Raw genomic sequence first — 25,229 nt, 5'->3', positions numbered from 1 at the left:
CTTGGTCTCTGGAGCCAGCTGGAGACAACACAGACAGACAGGATCACTGCCTTGGTCTCTGGAGCCAGCTGGAGACAACACAGACAGACAGGATCACTGCCTTGGTCTCTGGAGCCAGCTGGAGACAACACAGACAGACAGGATCACTGCCTTGGTCTCTGGAGCCAGCTGGAGACAACACAGACAGACAGGATCACTGCCTTGGTCTCTGGAGCCAGCTGGAGACAACACAGACAGACAGGATCACTGCCTTGGTCTCTGGAGCTAGCTGGAGACAACACAGACAGACAGGATCACTGCCTTGGTCTCTGGAGCTAGCTGGAGACAACACAGACAGAGACAGGATCACTGCCTTGGTCTCTGGAGCCAGCTGGAGACAACACAGACAGACAGGATCACTGCCTTGGTCTCTGGAGCTAGCTGGAGACAACACAGACAGAGACAGGATCACTGCCTTGGTCTCTGGAGCTAGCTGGAGACAACACAGACAGAGACAGGATCACTGCCTTGGTCTCTGGGGCTAGCTGGAGACAACACAGACAGACAGGATCACTGCCTTGGTCTCTGGAGCTAGCTGGAGACAACACAGACAGACAGGATCACTGCCTTGGTCTCTGGAGCCAGCTGGAGACAACACAGACAGACAGGATCACTGCCTTGGTCTCTGGAGCTAGCTGGAGACAACACAGACAGAGACAGGATCACTGCCTTGGTCTCTGGAGCTAGCTGGAGACAACACAGACAGACAGGATCACTGCCTTGGTCTCTGGAGCTAGCTGGAGACAACACAGACAGAGACAGGATCACTGCCTTGGTCTCTGGAGCTAGCTGGAGACAACACAGACAGAGACAGGATCACTGCCTTGGTCTCTGGAGCCAGCTGGAGACATCACAGATAGACAGGATCACTGCCTTGGTCTCTGGAGCCAGCTGGAGACAACACAGACAGACAGGATCACTGCCTTGGTCTCTGGAGCCAGCTGGAGACAACACAGACAGAGACAGGATCACTGCCTTGGTCTCTGGAGCCAGCTGGAGACAACACAGACAGAGACAGGATCACTGCCTTGGTCTCTGGAGCCAGCTGGAGACAACACAGACAGAGACAGGATCACTGCCTTGGTCTCTGGAGCTAGCTGGAGACAACACAGACAGACAGGATCACTGCCTTGGTCTCTGGAGCCAGCTGGAGACAACACAGACAGAGACAGGATCACTGCCTTGGTCTCTGGAGCCAGCTGGAGACAACACAGACAGACAGGATCACTGCCTTGGTCTCTGGAGCTAGCTGGAGACAACACAGACAGACAGGATCACTGCCTTGGTCTCTGGAGCCAGCTGGAGACAACACAGACAGACAGGATCACTGCCTTGGTCTCTGGAGCCAGCTGGAGACAACACAGACAGAGACAGGATCACTGCCTTGGTCTCTGGAGCTAGCTGGAGACAACACAGACAGACAGGATCACTGCCTTGGTCTCTGGAGCCAGCTGGAGACAACACAGACAGACAGGATCACTGCCTTGGTCTCTGGAGCCAGCTGGAGACAACACAGACAGACAGGATCACTGCCTTGGTCTCTGGAGCCAGCTGGAGACAACACAGACAGAGACAGGATCACTGCCTTGGTCTCTGGAGCCAGCTGGAGACAACACAGACAGACAGGATCACTGCCTTGGTCTCTGGAGCAAGCTGGAGACAACACAGACAGACAGACAGACAGACAGACATGGTCACTGCCTTGGTCTCTGGAGCCAGCTGGAGACAACACAGACAGACAGACAGACAGACAGACAGACAGACAGACAGACAGACAGACAGACAGACAGACAGACAGACAGGTGTGTTACCTTGGTATTTTCGTCGACGGCCTTCTTCATGTTGTTGAGCAGGTGGTTGTTGGCTCCACCCTCCTTCTCGTTGCCGTAGACGATGCGGTCCAGGTCAGGGAAGTTCCTGTTCAGGTCAACCCCCTGGGCGTTACTACGACCTACGAACCAATCCTTCAGCTCCCCCGACTGACACACAGAGGGAGGAGAGAAGTTACCTGGTCTGTCCACAAGACAAAACCCATGAACCAGTCTGTGTGTGTGTTAGTTGTGGTGTGTGTGTGAGTTGTGATGTGTGTGTTAGTTGTGGTGTGTGTGTTAGTTGTGGTGTGTGTGTGGTGTGTGTGTTAGTTGTGGTGTGTGTGTTAGTTGTGGTGTGTGGGTGGTGTGTGTGTGTGATGTGTGTGTTAGTTGTGGTGTGTGTGTGGTGTGTGTGTTAGTTGTGGTGTGTGTGGTGTGTGTGTGTTACCTGGGAGGCAGCTTTCTCAAAGCCATCAGGGTTCATGGAGGGCATCAGGTGGATACGTGTGGTGTGGATCAGATCGATGATCGACTCGTTGCCCTGTGAAAACACAACAACATATCAACTCTGTGATCGACTCGTTGCCCTGTGAAAACACAACAACATATTAACTCTGTGATCGACTCGTTGCCTAGTGAAAACACAACAACATATTAACTCTGTGATCGACTCGTTGCCCAGTGAAAACACAACAACATATTAACTCTGTGATCGACTCGTTGCCTAGTGAAAACACAACAACATATTAACTCTGTGATCGACTCGTTGCCCAGTGAAAACACAACAACATATTAACTCTGTGATCGACTCGTTGCCCTGTGAAAACACAACAACATATTAACTCTGTGATCGACTCGTTGCCCTGTGAAAACACAACAACATATTAACTCTGTGATCGACTCGTTGCCCTGTGAAAACACAACAACATATTAACTCTGTGATCATTTAGTTGCTCTGTTACAACACAACAACATATTAACTCTGTGATCGACTCGTTGCCCTGTGAAAACACAACAACATATTAACTCTGTGATCGACTCGTTGCCCTGTGAAAACACAACAACATATTAACTCTGTGATCGACTCGTTGCCCTGTGAAAACACAACAACATATTAACTCTGTGATCGACTCGTTGCCCAGTGAAAACAAAACAACATATCAACTCTGTGATCGTTTAGTTGCTCTGTTACAACACAACAACATATTAACTCTGTGATTGTTTAGTTGCTCTGTTAAAACACAACAACATATTAACTCTGTGATCGTTTAGTTGCTCTGTTACAACACAACAACATATCAACTCTGTGATCGTTTATTTGCTCTGTTACAACACAACAACATGTTAACTCTGCGATCATTTAGTTGCTCTGTTACAAAACAACAACATATTAACTCTGTGATTGTTTAGTTGCTCTGTTACAACCCTAACCCTAACCCTAACCCTTACCTGTTGGTATTGGTACTGAGACAGGTTATATTACCTGTTGGTAACAGAGGTACTGAGACAGGTTATATTACCTGTTGGTAACAGAGGTACTGAGACAGGTTATATTACCTGTTGGTATTGGTACTGAGACAGGGTATATTACCTGTTGGTAACAGAGGTACTGAGACAGGTTATATTACCTGTTGGTAACAGAGGTACTGAGACAGGTTATATTACCTGTTGGTAACAGAGGTACTGAGACAGGTTATATTACCTGTTGGTAACAGAGGTACTGAGACAGGTTATATTACCTGTTGGTATTGGTACTGAGACAGGGTATATTACCTGTTGGTAACAGAGGTACTGAGACAGGGTATATTACCTGTTGGTATTGGTACTGAGACAGGTTATATTACCTGTTGGTATTGGTACTGAGACAGGTTATATTACCTGTTGGTAACAGAGGTATTGAGACAGGTTATATTACCTGTTGGTAACAGAGGTACTGAGACAGGTTATATTACCTGTTGGTATTGGTACTGAGACAGGTTATATTACCTGTTGGTAACAGAGGTATTGAGACAGGTTATATTACCTGTTGGTAACAGAGGTACTGAGACAGGTTATATTACCTGTTGGTATTGGTACTGAGACAGGTTATATTACCTGTTGGTATTGGTACTGAGACAGGTTATATTACCTGTTGGTATTGGTACTGAGACAGGTTATATTACCTGTTGGTAACAGAGGTACTGAGACAGGGTATATTACCTGTTGGTATTGGTACTGAGACAGGTTATATTACCTGTTGGTAACAGAGGTACTGAGACAGGTTATATTACCTGTTGGTATTGGTACTGAGACAGGTTATATTACCTGTTGGTAACAGAGGTACTGAGACAGGTTATATTACCTGTTGGTATTGGTACTGAGACAGGTTATATTACCTGTTGGTAACAGAGGTACTGAGACAGGTTATATTACCTGTTGGTATTGGTACTGAGACAGGTTATATTACCTGTTGGTAACAGAGGTACTGAGACAGGTTATATTACCTGTTGGTAACAGAGGTACTGAGACAGGTTATATTACCTGTTGGTAACAGAGGTACTGAGACAGGTTATATTACCTGTTGGTAACAGAGGTACTGAGACAGGTTATATTACCTGTTGGTAACAGAGGTACCGAGACAGGTTATATTACCTGTTGGTATTGGTACTGAGACAGGTTATATTACCTGTTGGTAACAGAGGTACTGAGACAGGTTATATTACCTGTTGGTAACAGAGGTACCGAGACAGGTTATATTACCTGTTGGTATTGGTACTGAGACAGGTTATATTACCTGTTGGTAACAGAGGTACTGAGACAGGTTATATTACCTGTTGGTAACAGAGGTACTGAGACAGGTTATATTACCTGTTGGTAACAGAGGTACTGAGACAGGTTATATTACCTGTTGGTAACAGAGGTACTGAGACAGGTTATATTACCTGTTGGTAACAGAGGTACTGAGACAGGTTATATTACCTGTTGGTAACAGAGGTACTGAGACAGGTTATATTACCTGTTGGTAACAGAGGTACTGAGACAGGTTATATTACCTGTTGGTATTGGTACTGAGACAGGTTATATTACCTGTTGGTAACAGAGGTACTGAGACAGGTTATATTACCTGTTGGTATTGGTACTGAGACAGGTTATATTACCTGTTGGTAACAGAGGTACTGAGACAGGGTATATTACCTGTTGGTAACAGAGGTACTGAGACAGGTTATATTACCTGTTGGTAACAGAGGTACTGAGACAGGTTATATTACCTGTTGGTAACAGAGGTACTGAGACAGGTTATATTACCTGTTGGTAACAGAGGTACTGAGACAGGTTATATTACCTGTTGGTAACAGAGGTACTGAGACAGGTTATATTACCTGTTGGTAACAGAGGTACTGAGACAGGTTATATTACCTGTTGGTAACAGAGGTACTGAGACAGGTTATATTACCTGTTGGTAACAGAGGTACTGAGACAGGGTATATTACCTGTTGGTAACAGAGGTACTGAGACAGGTTATATTACCTGTTGGTAACAGAGGTACTGAGACAGGGTATATTACCTGTTGGTAACAGAGGTACTGAGACAGGTTATATTACCTGTTGGTATTGGTACTGAGACAGGTTATATTACCTGTTGGTAACAGAGGTACTGAGACAGGGTATATTACCTGTTGGTAACAGAGGTACTGAGACAGGTTATATTACCTGTTGGTATTGGTACTGAGACAGGTTATATTACCTGTTGGTAACAGAGGTACTGAGACAGGTTATATTACCTGTTGGTAACAGAGGTACTGAGACAGGGTATATTACCTGTTGGTAACAGAGGTACTGAGACAGGTTATATTACCTGTTGGTAACAGAGGTACTGAGACAGGTTATATTACCTGTTGGTAACAGAGGTACTGAGACAGGTTATATTACCTGTTGGTAACAGAGGTACTGAGACAGGTTATATTACCTGTTGGTATTGGTACTGAGACAGGTTATATTACCTGTTGGTATTGGTACTGAGACAGGGTATATTACCTGTTGGTAACAGAGGTACTGAGACAGGTTATATTACCTGTTGGTATTGGTACTGAGACAGGTTATATTACCTGTTGGTATTGGTACTGAGACAGGGTATATTACCTGTTGGTAACAGAGGTACTGAGACAGGTTATATTACCTGTTGGTAACAGAGGTACTGAGACAGGTTATATTACCTGTTGGTAACAGAGGTACTGAGACAGGTTATATTACCTGTTGGTAACAGAGGTACTGAGACAGGGTATATTACCTGTTGGTAACAGAGGTACTGAGACAGGTTATATTACCTGTTGGTAACAGAGGTACTGAGACAGGTTATATTACATGTTGGTATTGGTACTGAGACAGGTTATATTACCTGTTGGTAACAGAGGTACTGAGACAGGGTATATTACCTGTTGGTAACAGAGGTACTGAGACAGGGTATATTACCTGTTGGTAACAGAGGTACTGAGACAGGTTATATTACCTGTTGGTAACAGAGGTACTGAGACAGGTTATATTACCTGTTGGTAACAGAGGTACTGAGACAGGTTATATTACCTGTTGGTAACAGAGGTACTGAGACAGGTTATATTACCTGTTGGTATTGCTACTGAGACAGGGTATATTACCTGTTGGTAACAGAGGTACTGAGACAGGTTATATTACCTGTTGGTAACAGAGGTACTGAGACAGGTTATATTACCTGTTGGTAACAGAGGTACTGAGACAGGGTATATTACCTGTTGGTAACAGAGGTACTGAGACAGGTTATATTACCTGTTGGTAACAGAGGTACTGAGACAGGTTATATTACCTGTTGGTAACAGAGGTACTGAGACAGGTTATATTACCTGTTGGTAACAGAGGTACTGAGACAGGTTATATTACCTGTTGGTAACAGAGGTACTGAGACAGGTTATATTACCTGTTGGTATTGGTACTGAGACAGGTTATATTACCTGTTGGTAACAGAGGTACTGAGACAGGGTATATTACCTGTTGGTAACAGAGGTACTGAGACAGGGTATATTACCTGTTGGTAACAGAGGTACTGAGACAGGTTATATTACCTGTTGGTATTGGTACTGAGACAGGTTATATTACCTGTTGGTAACAGAGGTACTGAGACAGGGTATATTACCTGTTGGTAACAGAGGTACTGAGACAGGGTATATTACCTGTTGGTAACAGAGGTACTGAGACAGGGTATATTACCTGTTGGTAACAGAGGTACTGAGACAGGTTATATTACCTGTTGGTATTGGTACTGAGACAGGTTATATTACCTGTTGGTAACAGAGGTACTGAGACAGGTTATATTACCTGTTGGTAACAGAGGTACTGAGACAGGGTATATTACCTGTTGGTAACAGAGGTACTGAGACAGGTTATATTACCTGTTGGTAACAGAGGTACTGAGACAGGTTATATTACCTGTTGGTATTGGTACTGAGACAGGGTATATTACCTGTTGGTAACAGAGGTACTGAGACAGGTTATATTACCTGTTGGTAACAGAGGTACTGAGACAGGTTATATTACCTGTTGGTAACAGAGGTACTGAGACAGGGTATATTACCTGTTGGTATTGGTACTGAGACAGGGTATATTACCTGTTGGTAGCAGAGGTACTGAGACAGGGTATATTACCTGTTGGTAACAGAGGTACTGAGACAGGTTATATTACCTGTTGGTAACAGAGGTACTGAGACTGGTTATATTACCTGTTGGTATTGGTACTGAGACAGGGTATATTACCTGTTGGTAGCAGAGGTACTGAGACAGGGTATATTACTTGTTGGTAACAGAGGTACTGAGACTGGTTATATTACCTGTTGGTATTGGTACTGAGACAGGTTATATTACCTGTTGGTAACAGAGGTACTGAGACAGGTTATATTACCTGTTGGTATTGGTACTGAGACAGGTTATATTACCTGTTGGTAACAGAGGTACTGAGACAGGGTATATTACCTGTTGGTAACAGAGGTACCGAGACAGGTTATATTACCTGTTGGTAACAGAGGTACTGAGACAGGTTATATTACCTGTTGGTATTGGTACTGAGACAGGTTATATTACCTGTTGGTAACAGAGGTACTGAGACAGGGTATATTACCTGTTGGTAACAGAGGTACTGAGACAGGGTATATTACCTGTTGGTATTGGTACTGAGACAGGGTATATTACCTGTTGGTAACAGAGGTACCGAGACAGGTTATATTACCTGTTGGTAACAGAGGTACTGAGACAGGTTATATTACCTGTTGGTAACAGAGGTACTGAGACAGGTTATATTACCTGTTGGTAACAGAGGTACTGAGACAGGTTATATTACCTGTTGGTAACAGAGGTACCGAGACAGGTTATATTACCTGTTGGTAACAGAGGTACCGAGACAGGTTATATTACCTGTTGGTAACAGAGGTACTGAGACAGGTTATATTACCTGTTGGTAACAAAGGTACTGAGACAGGTTATATTACCTGTTGGTAACAGAGGTACTGAGACAGGGTATATTACCTGTTGGTAACAGAGGTACTGAGACAGGTTATATTACCTGTTGGTATTGGTTACAGAGGTACTGAGCCAGGTAGACGATGAGTTCCCGTCCTACCGCCTCGTTGCCGTGCATGTTTCCGATGTACTTAAACTCTGGCTCACCTGGTGAAGAGAAACACAGGTTAGGTCAAAACACACAGGTTAGGTCAAAACACACAGGTTAGGTCAAAACTCACAGGTTAGGTCAAAACACACAGGTTAATTCAAAACACACAGGTTAGGTCAAAACACAGGTTAGGTCAACACACACAGGTTAGGTCAACACACACAGGTTAGGTCAACACGCACAGGTTCGGTCAAAACACACAGGTTAGGACAACACACACAGGTTAGGTCAACACGCACAGGTTAGGTCAACACACACAGGTTAGGTCAACACGCACAGGTTCGGTCAACACACACAGGTTAGGTCAACACGCACAGGTTCGGTCAAAACACACAGGTTAGGTCAAAACACAGGGTAGGTCAACACACACAGATTGGGTCAACACGCACAGGTTCGGTCAAAACACACAGGTTAGGTCAACACACACACAGGTTAGGTCAACACACACAGGTTAGGACAACACACACAGGTTAAGTCAAAACACACAGGTTAGGTCAACACACACACAGGTTAGGACAACACACACAGGTTCGGTCAAAACACAGGTTAGGTCAACACACACAGGTTAGGTCAACACACACAGGTTAGGTCAACACACACAGGTTAGGTCAACACACACAGAGATTTGATCAACACACACACAGATTGGGTCAATACACACACAGGTTGGGTCAACACACACAGGTTAGGTCAACACACACAGGTTAGGTCAACACACACAGGTTAGGTCAAAACACACAGGTTAGGTCAAAACACAGGTTAGGTCAACACACACAGGTTCGGTCAAAACACACAGGTTAAGTCAACACACACAGGTTAGGTCAACACACACAGGTTAAGTCAAAACACACAGGTTAGGTCAAAACACACTGGTTAGGTCAACACACACAGGTTAGGTCAACACACACAGGTTAGGTCAACACACACAGGTTAGGTCAAAACACACACAGGTCAGGTCAAAACACACAGGTTAAGTCAAAACACACTGGTTAGGTCAACACATACACACAGGTTAGGTCAACACACACAGGTTAGGTCAAAACACACAGGTTAGGTCAAAACACACACAGGTTAGGTCAACACACACAGGTTAGGTCAAAACACACTGGTTAGGTCAACACATACACACAGGTTAGGTCAACACACACAGGTTAGGTCAAAACACACAGGTTAGGTCAACACACACAGGTTAGGTCAACACACACAGGTTAGGTCAACACACACAGGTTAGGTCAAAACACACAGGTTAGGTCAACACACACAGGTTAGGTCAACACACACAGGTTAAGTCAAAACACACAGGTTAAGTCAAAACACACAGTTTCAGTCAAAAAACACACAGGTTAAGTCAAAACACACACAGGTTAGGTCAACACACACACAGGTTTGGTCAAAACACACAGGTTAAGTCAAAACACACAGGTTAGGTCAAAACACACAGGTTAAGTCAAAACACACAGGTTAGGTCAAAACACACAGGTTAAATCAAAACACACAGGTTAAGTCAAAAGACACAGGTTAAGTCAAAACACACAGGTTAAGTCAAAACACACAGGTTAAGTCAAAACACACAGTTTCAGTCAAAAAACACACAGGTTAAGTCAAAACACACTGGTTAGGTCAACACATACACACAGGTTAGGTCAACACACACAGGTTAGGTCAAAACACACAGGTTAGGTCAACACACACAGGTTAGGTCAACACACACAGGTTAGGTCAACACACACAGGTTAGGTCAAAACACACAGGTTAGGTCAACACACACAGGTTAGGTCAACACACACAGGTTAAGTCAAAACACACAGGTTAAGTCAAAACACACAGTTTCAGTCAAAAAACACACAGGTTAAGTCAAAACACACACAGGTTAGGTCAACACACACACAGGTTTGGTCAAAACACACAGGTTAAGTCAAAACACACAGGTTAGGTCAAAACACACAGGTTAAGTCAAAACACACAGGTTAGGTCAAAACACACAGGTTAAATCAAAACACACAGGTTAAGTCAAAAGACACAGGTTAAGTCAAAACACACAGGTTAAGTCAAAACACACAGGTTAAGTCAAAACACACAGTTTCAGTCAAAAAACACACAGGTTAAGTCAAAACACACACAGGTTAGGTCAAAACACACAGGTTAAGTCAAAACACACAGGTTAAGTCAAAAGACACAGGTTAAGTCAAAACACACAGTTTCAGTCAAAAAACACACAGGTTAAGTCAAAACACACACAGGTTAGGTCAAAACACACAGGTTAGGTCAAAACACACAGGTTAGGTCAAAACACACAGGTTAGGTCAAAACACACACAGGTTAGGTCAACACACACAGGTTAAGTCAAAACACACAGGTTAAATCAAAACACACAGGTTAAGTCAAAACTCGTAGGTTAAGTCAAAACACACAGGTTAAGTAAAAACACACAGGTTAAGTAAAAACACACAGGTTAGGTCAACACATACACACAGGTTGGGTCAACACACCCAGTCCTACAGAGTATCTACCCATGTTCAGTCCTACAGAGTATCACAGAGTATCTACCCATGTTTAGTCCCAGAGTATCACAGAGTTCAGTCCTACAGAGTATCTACCCATGTTCAGTCCTACAGAGTATCTACCCATGTTCAGTCCTACAGAGTATCTACCCATGTTCAGTCCTACAGAGTAACTACCCATGTTCAGTCCTACAGAGTATCACAGAGTAACTACCCATGTTCAGTCCTACAGAGTAACTACCCATGTTCAGTCCTACAGAGTATCAAAGATTATCTACCCATGTTCAGTCCTACAGAGTATCACAGAGTAACTACCCATGTTCAGTCCTACAGAGAATCACAAAGTAACTACCCATGTTCAGTCCTACAGAGTATCACAGAGTATCTACCCATGTTCAGTCCCACAGAGTATCACAGAGTAACTACCCATGTTCAGTCCTACAGAGTATCTACCCATGTTCAGCCCCACAGAGTATCACAGAGTATCTACCCATGTACAGACCTACAGAGTATCTACCCATGTTCAGTAGCACAGAGTATCTACCCATGTTCAGTCCTACAGAGTATCACAGAGTATCTACCCATGTTCAGTCCCACAGAGTATCACAGAGTATCTACCCATGTTCAGTCCCACAGAGTATCACAGAGTATCTACCCATGTTCAGTCCCACAGAGTATCACAGAGTATCTACCCATGTTCAGTCCCACAGAGTATAACAGAGTATCTACCCATGTTCAGTCCTACAGAGTACCACAGAGTATCGCAGAGTATCTACCCATGTTCAGTCCTACAGAGTATCTACCCATGTTCAGTCCTACAGATTAACTACCCATGTTCAGTCCTACAGAGTATCACAGAGTATCTACCCATGTTCAGTCCTACAGAGTATCTACCCATGTTCAGTCCCACAGAGTATCTACCCATGTTCAGTCCCACAGAGTATCACAGAGTAACTACCCATGTCCAGTCCCACAGAGTATCACAGACTATCTACCCATGTCCAGTCCCACAGAGTATCTACCCATGTTCAGTCCCACAGAGTATCACAGAGTAACTACCCATATCCAGTCCCACAGAGTATCACAGACTATCTACCCATGTCCAGTCCCACAGAGTATCTACCCATGTCCAGTCCCACAGAGTATCTACCCATGTTCAGTCCCACAGAGTATCACAGAGTAACTACCCATGTCCAGTCCCTCAGAGTATCACAGACTATCTACCCATGTCCAGTCCCACAGAGTATCTACCCATGTTCAGTCCCACAGAGTATCACAGAGTAACTACCCATGTCCAGTCCCACAGAGTATCACAGACTATCTACCCATGTCCAGTCCCACAGAGTATCTACCCATGTCCAGTCCCACAGAGTATCACAGAGTAACTACCCATGTCCAGTCCCACAGAGTATCACAGACTATCTACCCATGTTCAGTCCTACAGAGTATCTACCCATGTCCAGTCCCACAGAGTAACTACCCATGTCCAGTCCTACAGAGTAACTACACATGTTCAGTCCTACAGAGTATCACAGAGTATCTACCCATGTTCAGTCCTACAGAGTATCACAAAGTAACTATCCATGTTCAGTCCTACAGAGTAACTACCCATGTTCAGTACTACAGAGTATCTACCCATGTTCAGTCCTACAGAGTATCACAGAGTAACTACCCTTGTTCAGTCCTACAGAGTATCACAGAGTAACTACCCATGTTCAGTCCTACAGAGTATCACAGAGTATCTACCCATGTTCAGTCCTACAGAGTACCACAGAGTATTGCAGAGTATCTACCCATGTTCAGTCCTACAGAGTATCTACCCATGTTCAGTCCTACAGAGTAACTACCCATGTTCAGTCCTACAGAGTATCACAGAGTATCTACCCATGTTCAGTCCTACAGAGTATCTACCCATGTTCAGTCCCACAGAGTATCTACCCATGTTCAGTCCCACAGAGTATCTACCCATGTTCAGTCCCACAGAGTATCACAGAGTAACTACCCATGTTCAGTCCTACAGAGTATCTACCCATGTTCAGTCCTACAGAGTAACTACCCATGTCCAGTCCCACAGAGTATCACAGACTATCTACCCATGTCCAGTCCCACAGAGTATCTACCCATGTTCAGTCCCACAGAGTATCACAGAGTAACTACCCATATCCAGTCCCACAGAGTATCACAGACTATCTACCCATGTCCAGTCCCACAGAGTATCTACCCATGTCCAGTCCCACAGAGTATCTACCCATGTTCAGTCCCACAGAGTATCACAGAGTAACTACCCATGTCCAGTCCCACAGAGTATCACAGACTATCTACCCATGTCCAGTCCCACAGAGTATCTACCCATGTTCAGTCCCACAGAGTATCACAGAGTAACTACCCATGTCCAGTCCCACAGAGTATCACAGACTATCTACCCATGTCCAGTCCCACAGAGTATCTACCCATGTCCAGTCCCACAGAGTATCACAGAGTAACTACCCATGTCCAGTCCCACAGAGTATCACAGAGTATCTACCCATGTTCAGTCCTACAGAGTATCTACCCATGTCCAGTCCCACAGAGTAACTACCCATGTCCAGTCCTACAGAGTAACTACACATGTTCAGTCCTACAGAGTATCACAGTGTATCTACCCATGTTCAGTCCTACAGAGTATCACAAAGTAACTATCCATATTCAGTCCTACAGAGTAACTACCCATGTTCAGTCCTACAGAGTACCACAGAGTATCGCAGAGTATCTACCCATGTTCAGTCCTACAGAGTATCTACCCATGTTCAGTCCTACAGATTAACTACCCATGTTCAGTCCTACAGAGTATCACAGAGTATCTACCCATGTTCAGTCCTACAGAGTATCTACCCATGTTCAGTCCCACAGAGTATCTACCCATGTTCAGTCCCACAGAGTATCACAGAGTAACTACCCATGTCCAGTCCCACAGAGTATCACAGACTATCTACCCATGTCCAGTCCCACAGAGTATCTACCCATGTTCAGTCCCACAGAGTATCACAGAGTAACTACCCATATCCAGTCCCACAGAGTATCACAGACTATCTACCCATGTCCAGTCCCACAGAGTATCTACCCATGTCCAGTCCCACAGAGTATCTACCCATGTTCAGTCCCACAGAGTATCACAGAGTAACTACCCATGTCCAGTCCCTCAGAGTATCACAGACTATCTACCCATGTCCAGTCCCACAGAGTATCTACCCATGTTCAGTCCCACAGAGTATCACAGAGTAACTACCCATGTCCAGTCCCACAGAGTATCACAGACTATCTACCCATGTCCAGTCCCACAGAGTATCTACCCATGTCCAGTCCCACAGAGTATCACAGAGTAACTACCCATGTCCAGTCCCACAGAGTATCACAGACTATCTACCCATGTTCAGTCCTACAGAGTATCTACCCATGTCCAGTCCCACAGAGTAACTACCCATGTCCAGTCCTACAGAGTAACTACACATGTTCAGTCCTACAGAGTATCACAGAGTATCTACCCATGTTCAGTCCTACAGAGTATCACAAAGTAACTATCCATGTTCAGTCCTACAGAGTAACTACCCATGTTCAGTACTACAGAGTATCTACCCATGTTCAGTCCTACAGAGTATCACAGAGTAACTACCCTTGTTCAGTCCTACAGAGTATCACAGAGTAACTACCCATGTTCAGTCCTACAGAGTATCACAGAGTATCTACCCATGTTCAGTCCTACAGAGTACCACAGAGTATTGCAGAGTATCTACCCATGTTCAGTCCTACAGAGTATCTACCCATGTTCAGTCCTACAGAGTAACTACCCATGTTCAGTCCTACAGAGTATCACAGAGTATCTACCCATGTTCAGTCCTACAGAGTATCTACCCATGTTCAGTCCCACAGAGTATCTACCCATGTTCAGTCCCACAGAGTATCTACCCATGTTCAGTCCCACAGAGTATCACAGAGTAACTACCCATGTTCAGTCCTACAGAGTATCTACCCATGTTCAGTCCTACAGAGTAACTACCCATGTCCAGTCCCACAGAGTATCACAGACTATCTACCCATGTCCAGTCCCACAGAGTATCTACCCATGTTCAGTCCCACAGAGTATCACAGAGTAACTACCCATATCCAGTCCCACAGAGTATCACAGACTATCTACCCATGTCCAGTCCCACAGAGTATCTACCCATGTCCAGTCCCACAGAGTATCTACCCATGTTCAGTCCCACAGAGTATCACAGAGTAACTACCCATGTCCAGTCCCACAGAGTATCACAGACTATCTACCCATGTCCAGTCCCACAGAGTATCTACCCATGTTCAGTCCCACAGAGTATCACAGAGTAACTACCCATGTCCAGTCCCACAGAGTATCACAGACTATCTACCCATGTCCAGTCCCACAGAGTATCTACCCATGTCCAGTCCCACAGAGTATCACAGAGTAACTACCCATGTCCAGTCCCACAGAGTATCACAGAGTATCTACCCATGTTCAGTCCTACAGAGTATCTACCCATGTCCAGTCCCACAGAGTAACTACCCATGTCCAGTCCTACAGAGTAACTACACATGTTCAGTCCTACAGAGTATCACAGAGTATCTACCCATGTTCAGTCCTACAGAGTATCACAAAGTAACTATCCATATTCAGTCCTACAGAGTAACTACCCATGTTCAGTACTACAGAGTATCTACCCATGTTCAGTCCTACAGAGTATCACAGAGTAACTACCCTTGTTCAGTCCTACAGACTATCACAGAGTAACTACCCATGTTCAGTCCTACAGAGTATCACAAAGTAACTATCCATATTCAGTCCTACAGAGTATTACATTTACATTACATTTAAGTCATTTAGCAGACGCTCTTATCCAGAGCGACTTACAAATTGGTGAATTCACCTTCTGACATCCAGTGGAACAGCCACTTTACAATAGTGCATCTAAATCATTAAGGGGGGGGGTGAGAAGGATTACTTATCCTATCCTAGGTATTCCTTGAAGAGGTGGGGTTTCAGGTGTCTCCGGAAGGTGGTGATTGACTCCGCTGTCCTGGCGTCGTGAGGGAGTTTGTTCCACCATTGGGGGGCCAGAGCAGCGAACAGTTTTGACTGGGCTGAGCGGGAACTGTACTTCCTCAGTGGTAGGGAGGCGAGCAGGCCAGAGGTGGATGAACGCAGTGCCCTTGCTTGGGTGTAGGGCCTGATCAGAGCCTGGAGGTATTGCGGTGCCGTTCCCCTCACAGCTCCGTAGGCAAGCACCATGGTCTTGTAGCGGATGCGAGCTTCAACTGGAAGCCAGTGGAGAGAGCGGAGGAGCGGGGTGACGTGAGAGAACTTGGGAAGGTTGAACACCAGACGGGCTGCGGCGTTCTGGATGAGTTGTAGGGGTTTAATGGCACAGGCAGGGAGCCCAGCCAACAGCGAGTTGCAGTAATCCAGACGGGAGATGACAAGTGCCTGGATTAGGACCTGCGCCGCTTCCTGTGTGAGGCAGGGTCGTACTCTGCGGATGTTGTAGAGCATGAACCTACAGGAACGGGCCACCGCCATGATGTTGGTTGAGAACGACAGGGTGTTGTCCAGGATCACGCCAAGGTTCTTAGCGCTCTGGGAGGAGGACACAATGGAGTATCTACCCATGTTCAGTCCTACAGAGTATCACAGAGTAACTACCCTTGTTCAGTCCTACAGAGTATCACAGAGTAACTACCCATGTTCAGTCCTACAGAGTATCACAGAGTATCTACCCATGTTCAGTCCTACAGAGTATCACAGAGTAACTACCCTTGTTCAGTCCTACAGAGTATCACAGAGTAACTACCCATGTTCAGTCCTACAGAGTATCACAGAGTAACTACCCATGTTCAGTCCTACAGAATATCACAGAGTATCTACCCATGTTCAGTCCCACAGAGTGTCTACCCATGTTCAGTCCTACAGAGTACCACAGAGTAACTACCCATGTTCAGTCCTACAGAGTATCACAGAGAAACAAACCATGTTCAGTCCTACAGAGTATCTACCCATGTTCAGTCCTACAGAGTATCACAGAGTATCTACCCATGTTCAGTCCTACAGAGCATCACAGAGTAACTACCCATGTTCAGTCCTACAGAGTAGCACAGAGTAACTTCCCATTTTCAGTCCTACAGAGTATCACAGAGTAACTACCCATGTTCAGTCCTACAGAGTAACTACCCATGTTCAGTCCTACAGAGTATCACAGAGTAACTACCCATGTTCAGTCCTACAGAGTAGCACAGAGTAACTTCCCATTTTCAGTCCTACAGAGTATCACAGAGTAACTACCCATGTTCAGTCCTACAGAGTAACTACCCATGTTCAGTCCTACAGAGTATCACAGAGTAACTACCCATGTTCAGTCCTACAGAGTAACTACCCATGTTCAGTCCTACAGAGTATCTACCCATGTTCAGTTCTACAGAGTATCTACCCATGTCCAGTCCTACAGAGTATCACAGAGTAACTACCCATGTTCAGTCCTACAGAGTAACTACCCATGTTCAGTCCTACAGAGTAGAGGTGCCCCAGTACCCCAGAGGGGAGGGGCTGAGATAAAATTACCAAATTGAGAAAACAGTTGAAGTTCTTCATCTAACCAGAAGATGGAAGCACACATCAATATGTCTTAATAGAGATGGAATCTGACAGCAGGTCCTGGTGTCTTAAAGAGACTACAACCCTCTGGTCTACATCAGCAGAGTCTTCTCTTTCTGTCTCCTGGTGTCTTAAAGAGACTACAACCCTCTGGTCTACATCAGCAGAGTCCTCTCTTTCTGTCTCCTGGTGTCTTAAAGAGACTACAACCCTCTGGTCTAAATCAGCAGAGTCTTCTCTTTCTGTCTCCTGGTGTCTTAACTACAACCCTCTGGTCTACATCAGCAGAGTCTTCTCTTTCTGTCTCCTGGTGTCTTTACTACAACCCTCTGGTCTACATCATCAGAGTCTTCTCTTTCTGTCTCCTGGTGACTTAACTACAACCCTCTGGTCTACATCAGCTGAGTCTTCTCTTTCTGTCTCCTGGTGTCTTAAAGAGACTACAACCCTCTGGTCTACATCATCAGAGTCTTCTCTTTCTGTCTCCTGGTGTCTTAACTACAACCCTCTGGTCTACATCAGCAGAGTCTTCTCTTTCTGTCTCCTGGTGACTTAACTACAACCCTCTGGTCTACATCAGCTGAGTCTTCTCTTTCTGTCTCCTGGTGTCTTAAAGAGACTACAACCCTCTGGTCTACATCAGCAGAGTCTTCTCTTTCTGTCTCCTGGTGTCTTAACTACAACCCTCTGGTCTACATCAGCAGAGTCTTCTCTTTCTGTCTCCTGGTGACTTAACTACAACCCTCTGGTCTACATCAGCAGAGTCTTCTCTTTCTGTCTCCTGGTGTCTTAACTACAACCATCTGGTCTACATCAGCAGAGTCTTCTCTTTCTGTCTCCTGGTGTCTTAACTACAACCCTCTGGTCTACATCAGCAGAGTCTTCTCTTTCTGTCTCCTGGTGTCTTAACTACAACCCTCTGGTCTACATCAGCAGAGTCTTCTCTTTCTGTCTCCTGGTGTCTTAAAGAGACTACAACCCTCTGGTCTACATCATCAGAGTCTTCTCTTTCTGTCTCCTGGTGTCTTAACTACAACCCTCTGGTCTACATCAGCAGAGTCTTCTCTTTCTGTCTCCTGGTGTCTTAAAGAGACTACAACCCTCTGGTCTACATCATCAGAGTCTTCTCTTTCTGTCTCCTGGTGTCTTAACTACAACCCTCTGGTCTACATCAGCAGAGTCTTCTCTTTCTGTCTCCTGGTGTCTTAAAGAGACTACAACCCTCTGGTCTACATCAGCAGAGTCTTCTCTTTCTGTCTCCTGGTGTCTTAACTACAACCCTCTGGTCTACATCAGCAGAGTCTTCTCTTTCTGTCTCCTGGTGTCTTAAAGAGACTACAACCCTCTGGTCTACATCAGCAGAGTCTTCTCTTTCTGTCTCCTGGTGTCTTAAAGAGACTACAACCCTCTGGTCTACATCAGCAGAGTCTTCTCTTTCTGTCTCCTGGTGTCTTAACTACAACCCTCTGGTCTACATCAGCAGAGTCTTCTCTTTCTGTCTCCTGGTGTCTTAACTACAACCCTCTGGTCTACATCATCAGAGTCTTCTCTTTCTGTCTCCTGGTGTCTTAACTACAACCCTCTGGTCTACATCAGCAGAGTCTTCTCTTTCTGTCTCCTGGTGTCTTAACTACAACCCTCTGGTCTACATCAGCAGAGTCTTCTCTTTCTGTCTCCTGGTGTCTTAAAGAGACTACAACCCTCTGGTCTACATCAGCAGAGTCTTCTCTTTCTGTCTCCTGGTGTCTTAACTACAACCCTCTGGTCTACATCAGCAGAGTCTTCTCTTTCTGTCTCCTGGTGTCTTAACTACAACCCTCTGGTCTACATCAGCAGAGTCTTCTCTTTCTGTCTCCTGGTGTCTTAAAGAGACTACAACCCTCTGGTCTACATCATCAGAGTCTTCTCTTTCTGTCTCCTGGTGTCTTAAAGAGACTACAACCCTCTGGTCTACATCAGCAGAGTCTTCTCTTTCTGTCTCCTGGTGTCTTAACTACAACCCTCTGGTCTACATCAGCAGAGTCTTCTCTTTCTGTCTCCTGGTGTCTTAAAGAGACTACAACCCTCTGGTCTACATCAGCAGAGTCTTCTCTTTCTGTCTCCTGGTGTCTTAACTACAACCCTCTGGTCTACATCAGCAGAGTCTTCTCTTTCTGTCTCCTGGTGTCTTAAAGAGACTACAACCCTCTGGTCTACATCATCAGAGTCTTCTCTTTCTGTCTCCTGGTGTCTTAAAGAGACTACAACCCTCTGGTCTACATCAGCAGAGTCTTCTCTTTCTGTCTCCTGGTGTCTTAACTACAACCCTCTGGTCTACATCAGCAGAGTCTTCTCTTTCTGTCTCCTGGTGTCTTAAAGAGACTACAACCCTCTGGTCTACATCAGCAGAGTCTTCTCTTTCTGTCTCCTGGTGTCTTAACTACAACCCTCTGGTCTACATCAGCAGAGTCTTCTCTTTCTGTCTCCTGGTGTCTTAAAGAGACTACAACCCTCTGGTCTACATCAGCAGAGTCTTCTCTTTCTGTATCCTGGTGACTTAACTACAACCCTCTGGTCTACATCAGCTGAGACTTCTCTTTCTGTCTCCTGGTGTCTTAAAGAGACTACAACCCTCTGGTCTACATCAGCAGAGTCTTCTCTTTCTGTCTCCTGGTGTCTTAACTACAACCCTCTGGCCTACATCAGCAGAGTCTTCTCTTTCTGTCTCCTGGTGACTTAACTACAACCCTCTGGTCTACATCAGCAGAGTCTTCTCTTTCTGTCTCCTGGTGTCTAAACTACAACCCTCTGGTCTACATCAGCAGAGTCTTCACTTTCTGTCTCCTGGTGTCTTAACTACAACCCTCTGGTCTACATCAGCAGAGTCTTCTCTTTCTGTCTCCTGGTGTCTTAACTACAACCCTCTGGTCTACATCAGCAGAGTCTTCTCTTTCTGTCTCCTGGTGTCTTAAAGAGAATACAAGCCTATGGTCTACATCATCAGAGTCTTCTCTTTCTGTCTCCTGGTGTCTTAAAGAGACTACAACCCTCTGGTCTACATCAGCAGAGTCTTCTCTTTCTGTCTCCTGGTGTCTTAACTACAACCCTCTGGTCTACATCAGCAGAGTCTTCTCTTTCTGTCTCCTGGTGTCTTAAAGAGACTACAACCCTCTGGTCTACATCAGCAGTCTTCTCTTTCTGTCTCCTGGTGTCTTAACTACAACCCTCTGGTCTACATCAGCAGAGTCTTCTCTTTCTGTCTCCTGGTGTCTTAACTACAACCCTCTGGTCTACATCAGCAGAGTCTTCTCTTTCTGTCTCCTGGTGTCTTAAAGAGACTACACCCCTCTGGTCTACATCAGCATAGTCTTCTCTTTCTGTCTCCTGGTGTCTAAACTACAACCCTCTGGTCTACATCAGCTGAGTCTTCTCTTTCTGTCTCCTGGTGTCTTAAAGAGACTACAACCCTCTGGTCGACATCAGCAGAGTCTTCTCTTTCTGTCTCCTGGTGTCTTAAAGAGACTACAACCCTCTGGTCTACATCAGCAGAGTCTTCTCTTTCTGTCTCCTGGTGTCTTAAAGAGACTACAACCCTCTGGTCTACATCAGCAGAGTCTTCTCTTTCTGTCTCCTGATGTCTTAAAGAGACTACAACCCTCTGGTCTACATCAGCAGAGTCTTCTCTTTCTGTCTCCTGGTGTCTTAAAGAGACTACAACCCTCTGGTCTACATCAGCAGAGTCTTCTCTTTCTGTCTCCTGGTGTCTTAAAGAGACTACAACCCTCTGGTCTACATCAGCAGAGTCTTCTCTTTCTGTCTCCTGGTGTCTTAAAGAGACTACAACCCTCTGGTCTACATCAGCAGAGTCTTCTCTTTCTGTCTCCTGGTGTCTTAAAGAGACTACAACCCTCTGGTCTACATCAGCAGTCTTCTCTTTCTGTCTCCTGGTGTCTTAACTACAACCCTCTGGTCTACATCAGCAGAGTCTTCTCTTTCTGTCTCCTGGTGTCTAAACTACAACCCTCTGGTCTACATCAGCAGAGTCTTCTCTTTCTGTCTCCTGGTGTCTAAACTACAACCCTCTGGTCTACATCAGCTGAGTCTTCTCTTTCTGTCTCCTGGTGTCTTAAAGAGACTACAACCCTCTGGTCTACATCAGCAGAGTCTTCTCTTTCTGTCTCCTGGTGTCTAAACTACAACCCTCTGGTCTACATCAGCAGAGTCTTCTCTTTCTGTCTCCTGGTGTCTTAACTACAACCCTCTGGTCTACATCAGCAGTCTTCTCTTTCTGTCTCCTGGTGTCTTAACTACAACCCTCTGGTCTACATCAGCAGAGTCTTCTCTTTCTGTCTCCTGGTGTCTTAAAGAGACTACAACCCTCTGGTCTACATCAGCAGAGTCTTCTCTTTCTGTCTCCTGGTGTCTTAACTACAACCCTCTGGTCTACATCAGCAGAGTCTTCTCTTTCTGTCTCCTGGTGTCTTAAAGAGACTACAACCCTCTGGTCTACATCAGCAGAGTCTTCTCTTTCTGTCTCCTGGTGTCTTAACTACAACCCTCTGGTCTACATCAGCAGGGTCTTCTCTTTCTGTCTCCTGGTGTCTTAAAGAGACGACAACCCTCTGGTCTACATCAGCAGAGTCTTCTCTTTCTGTCTCCTGGTGTCTTAACTACAACCCTCTGGTCTACATCAGCAGAGTCTTCTCTTTCTGTCTCCTGGTGACTTAACTACAACCCTCTGGTCTACATCAGCAGAGTCTTCTCTTTCTGTCTCCTGGTGTCTTAAAGAGACTACAACCCTCTGGTCTACATCAGCAGAGTCTTCTCTTTCTGTCTCCTGGTGTCTTAAAGAGACTACAACCCTCTGGTCTACATCAGCAGAGTCTTCTCTTTCTGTCTCCTGGTGTCTTAAAGAGACTACAACCCTCTGGTCTACATCAGCAGAGTCTTCTCTTTCTGTCTCCTGGTGTCTTAAAGAGACTACAACCCTCTGGTCTACATCAGCAGAGTCTTCTCTTTCTGTCTCCTGGTGTCTTAAAGAGACTACAACCCTCTGGTCTACATCAGCAGAGTCTTCTCTTTCTGTCTCCTGGTGTCTTAAAGAGACTACAACCCTCTGGTCTACATCAGCAGTCTTCTCTTTCTGTCTCCTGGTGTCTTAACTACAACCCTCTGGTCTACATCAGCAGAGTCTTCTCTTTCTGTCTCCTGGTGTCTAAACTACAACCCTCTGGTCTACATCAGCAGAGTCTTCTCTTTCTGTCTCCTGGTGTCTAAACTACAACCCTCTGGTCTACATCAGCTGAGTCTTCTCTTTCTGTCTCCTGGTGTCTTAAAGAGACTACAACCCTCTGGTCTACATCAGCAGAGTCTTCTCTTTCTGTCTCCTGGTGTCTAAACTACAACCCTCTGGTCTACATCAGCAGAGTCTTCTCTTTCTGTCTCCTGGTGTCTAAACTACAACCCTCTGGTCTACATCAGCTGAGTCTTCTCTTTCTGTCTCCTGGTGTCTTAAAGAGACTACAACCCTCTGGTCTACATCAGCAGAGTCTTCTCTTTCTGTCTCCTGGTGTCTTAAAGAGACTACAACCCTCTGGTCTACATCAGCAGAGTCTTCTCTTTCTGTCTCCTGGTGTCTTAAAGAGACTACAACCCTCTGGTCTACATCAGCAGTCTTCTCTTTCTGTCTCCTGGTGTCTTAACTACAACCCTCTGGTCTACATCAGCAGAGTCTTCTCTTTCTGTCTCCTGGTGTCTAAACTACAACCCTCTGGTCTACATCAGCAGAGTCTTCTCTTTCTGTCTCCTGGTGTCTAAACTACAACCCTCTGGTCTACATCAGCTGAGTCTTCTCTTTCTGTCTCCTGGTGTCTTAAAGAGACTACAACCCTCTGGTCTACATCAGCAGAGTCTTCTCTTTCTGTCTCCTGGTGTCTAAACTACAGCCCTCTGGTCTACATCAGCAGAGTCTTCTCTTTCTGTCTCCTGGTGTCTAAACTACAACCCTCTGGTCTACATCAGCAGAGTCTTCTCTTTCTGTCTCCTGGTGTCTAAACTACAACCCTCTGGTCTACATCAGCTGAGTCTTCTCTTTCTGTCTCCTGGTGTCTTAAAGAGACTACAACCCTCTGGTCTACATCAGCAGAGTCTTCTCTTTCTGTCTCCTGGTGTCTTAAAGAGACTACAACCCTCTGGTCTACATCAGCAGAGTCTTCTCTTTCTGTCTCCTGGTGTCTTAAAGAGACTACAACCCTCTGGTCTACATCAGCAGTCTTCTCTTTCTGTCTCCTGGTGTCTTAACTACAACCCTCTGGTCTACATCAGCAGAGTCTTCTCTTTCTGTCTCCTGGTGTCTAAACTACAACCCTCTGGTCTACATCAGCTGAGTCTTCTCTTTCTGTCTCCTGGTGTCATAAAGAGACTACAACCCTCTGGTCTACATCAGCAGAGTCTTCTCTTTCTGTCTCCTGGTGTCTAAACTACAACCCTCTGGTCTACATCAGCAGAGTCTTCTCTTTCTGTCTCCTGGTGTCTTAACTACAACCCTCTGGTCTACATCAGCATAGTCTTCTCTTTCTGTCTCCTGGTGTCTTAACTACAACCCTCTGGTCTACATCAGCAGAGTCTTCTCTTTCTGTCTCCTGGTGTCTAAACTACAACCCTCTGGTCTACATCAGCATAGTCTTCTCTTTCTGTCTCCTGGTGTCTTAACTACAACCCTCTGGTCTACATCAGCAGAGTCTTCTCTTTCTGTCTCCTGGTGTCTTAACTACAACCCTCTGGTCTACATCAGCAGAGTCTTCTCTTTCTGTCTCCTGGTCTCTTAACTACAACCCTCTGGTCTACATCAGCAGAGTCTTCTCTTTCTGTCTCCTGGTGTCTTAACTACAACCCTCTGGTCTACATCAGCAGAGTCTTCTCTTTCTGTCTCCTGGTGTCTTAAAGAGACTACAACCCTCTGGTCTACATCAGCAGTCTTCTCTTTCTGTCTCCTGGTGTCTTAACTACAACCCTCTGGTCTACATCAGCAGAGTCTTCTCTTTTGTGATGTCTCCTGTCTGTGATGTCTCCTGTCTATGATGTCTCCTGTCTGTGATGTCTCCTGTCTGTGATGTCTCCTGTCTGTGATGCCTCCTGTCTGTGATGCCTCCTGTCTGTGATGTCTCCTGTCTGTGATGTCTCCTGTCTGTGATGTCTCCCGTCTGTGATGTCTCCTGTCTGTGATGCCTCCTGTCTGTGATGTCTCCTGCCTGTGATGTCTCCTGTCTGTGATGTCTCCTGTCTGTGATGTCTCCTGTCTGTGATAGAACTGTGATGTCTCCTGTCTGTGATGTCTCCTGTCTGTGATGTCTCCTGTCTGTGATAGAACTGTGATGTCTCCTGTCTGTGATGTCTCCTGTCTGTGATGCCTCCTGTCTGTGATGTCTCCTGTCTGTGATAGAACTGTGATGCCTCCTGTCTGTGATGTCTCCTGTCTGTGATGCCTCCTGTCTGTGATGCCTCCTGTCTGTGATGTCTCCTGTCTGTGATGTCTCCTATCTGTGATGCCTCCTGTCTGTGATGTCTCCTGTCTGTGATGTCTCCTATCTGTGATGC

The 25,229-nt window shown here is 45.4% G+C and overlaps 1 protein-coding gene across 1 annotated transcript in view; it reads right to left on the bottom strand.

Annotated features, from left to right (window-relative positions):
• The window catches only part of LOC135507260 (carboxypeptidase E), a 57,121-nt gene that overhangs the window by 16,377 nt on the left and 15,515 nt on the right, over nt 1-25,229 (bottom strand). Inside the window, exons 2-4 of the mRNA XM_064926860.1 lie at nt 8,412-8,515; nt 2,299-2,391; nt 1,851-2,018 (exon numbers count right to left, since the gene is read on the bottom strand). Coding sequence (XP_064782932.1) covers nt 1,851-2,018; nt 2,299-2,391; nt 8,412-8,515 — 365 coding nt within the window. The remainder of the gene's footprint in view (nt 1-1,850; nt 2,019-2,298; nt 2,392-8,411; nt 8,516-25,229) is intronic.

Source organism: Oncorhynchus masou, chromosome 20 (assembly GCF_036934945.1).
Source record: "Oncorhynchus masou masou isolate Uvic2021 chromosome 20, UVic_Omas_1.1, whole genome shotgun sequence".
NCBI lineage: Eukaryota > Metazoa > Chordata > Actinopteri > Salmoniformes > Salmonidae > Oncorhynchus > Oncorhynchus masou.
Note: the sequence above shows the minus strand (reverse complement) of the source record. Positions and strands in the feature narration are given on the sequence as shown.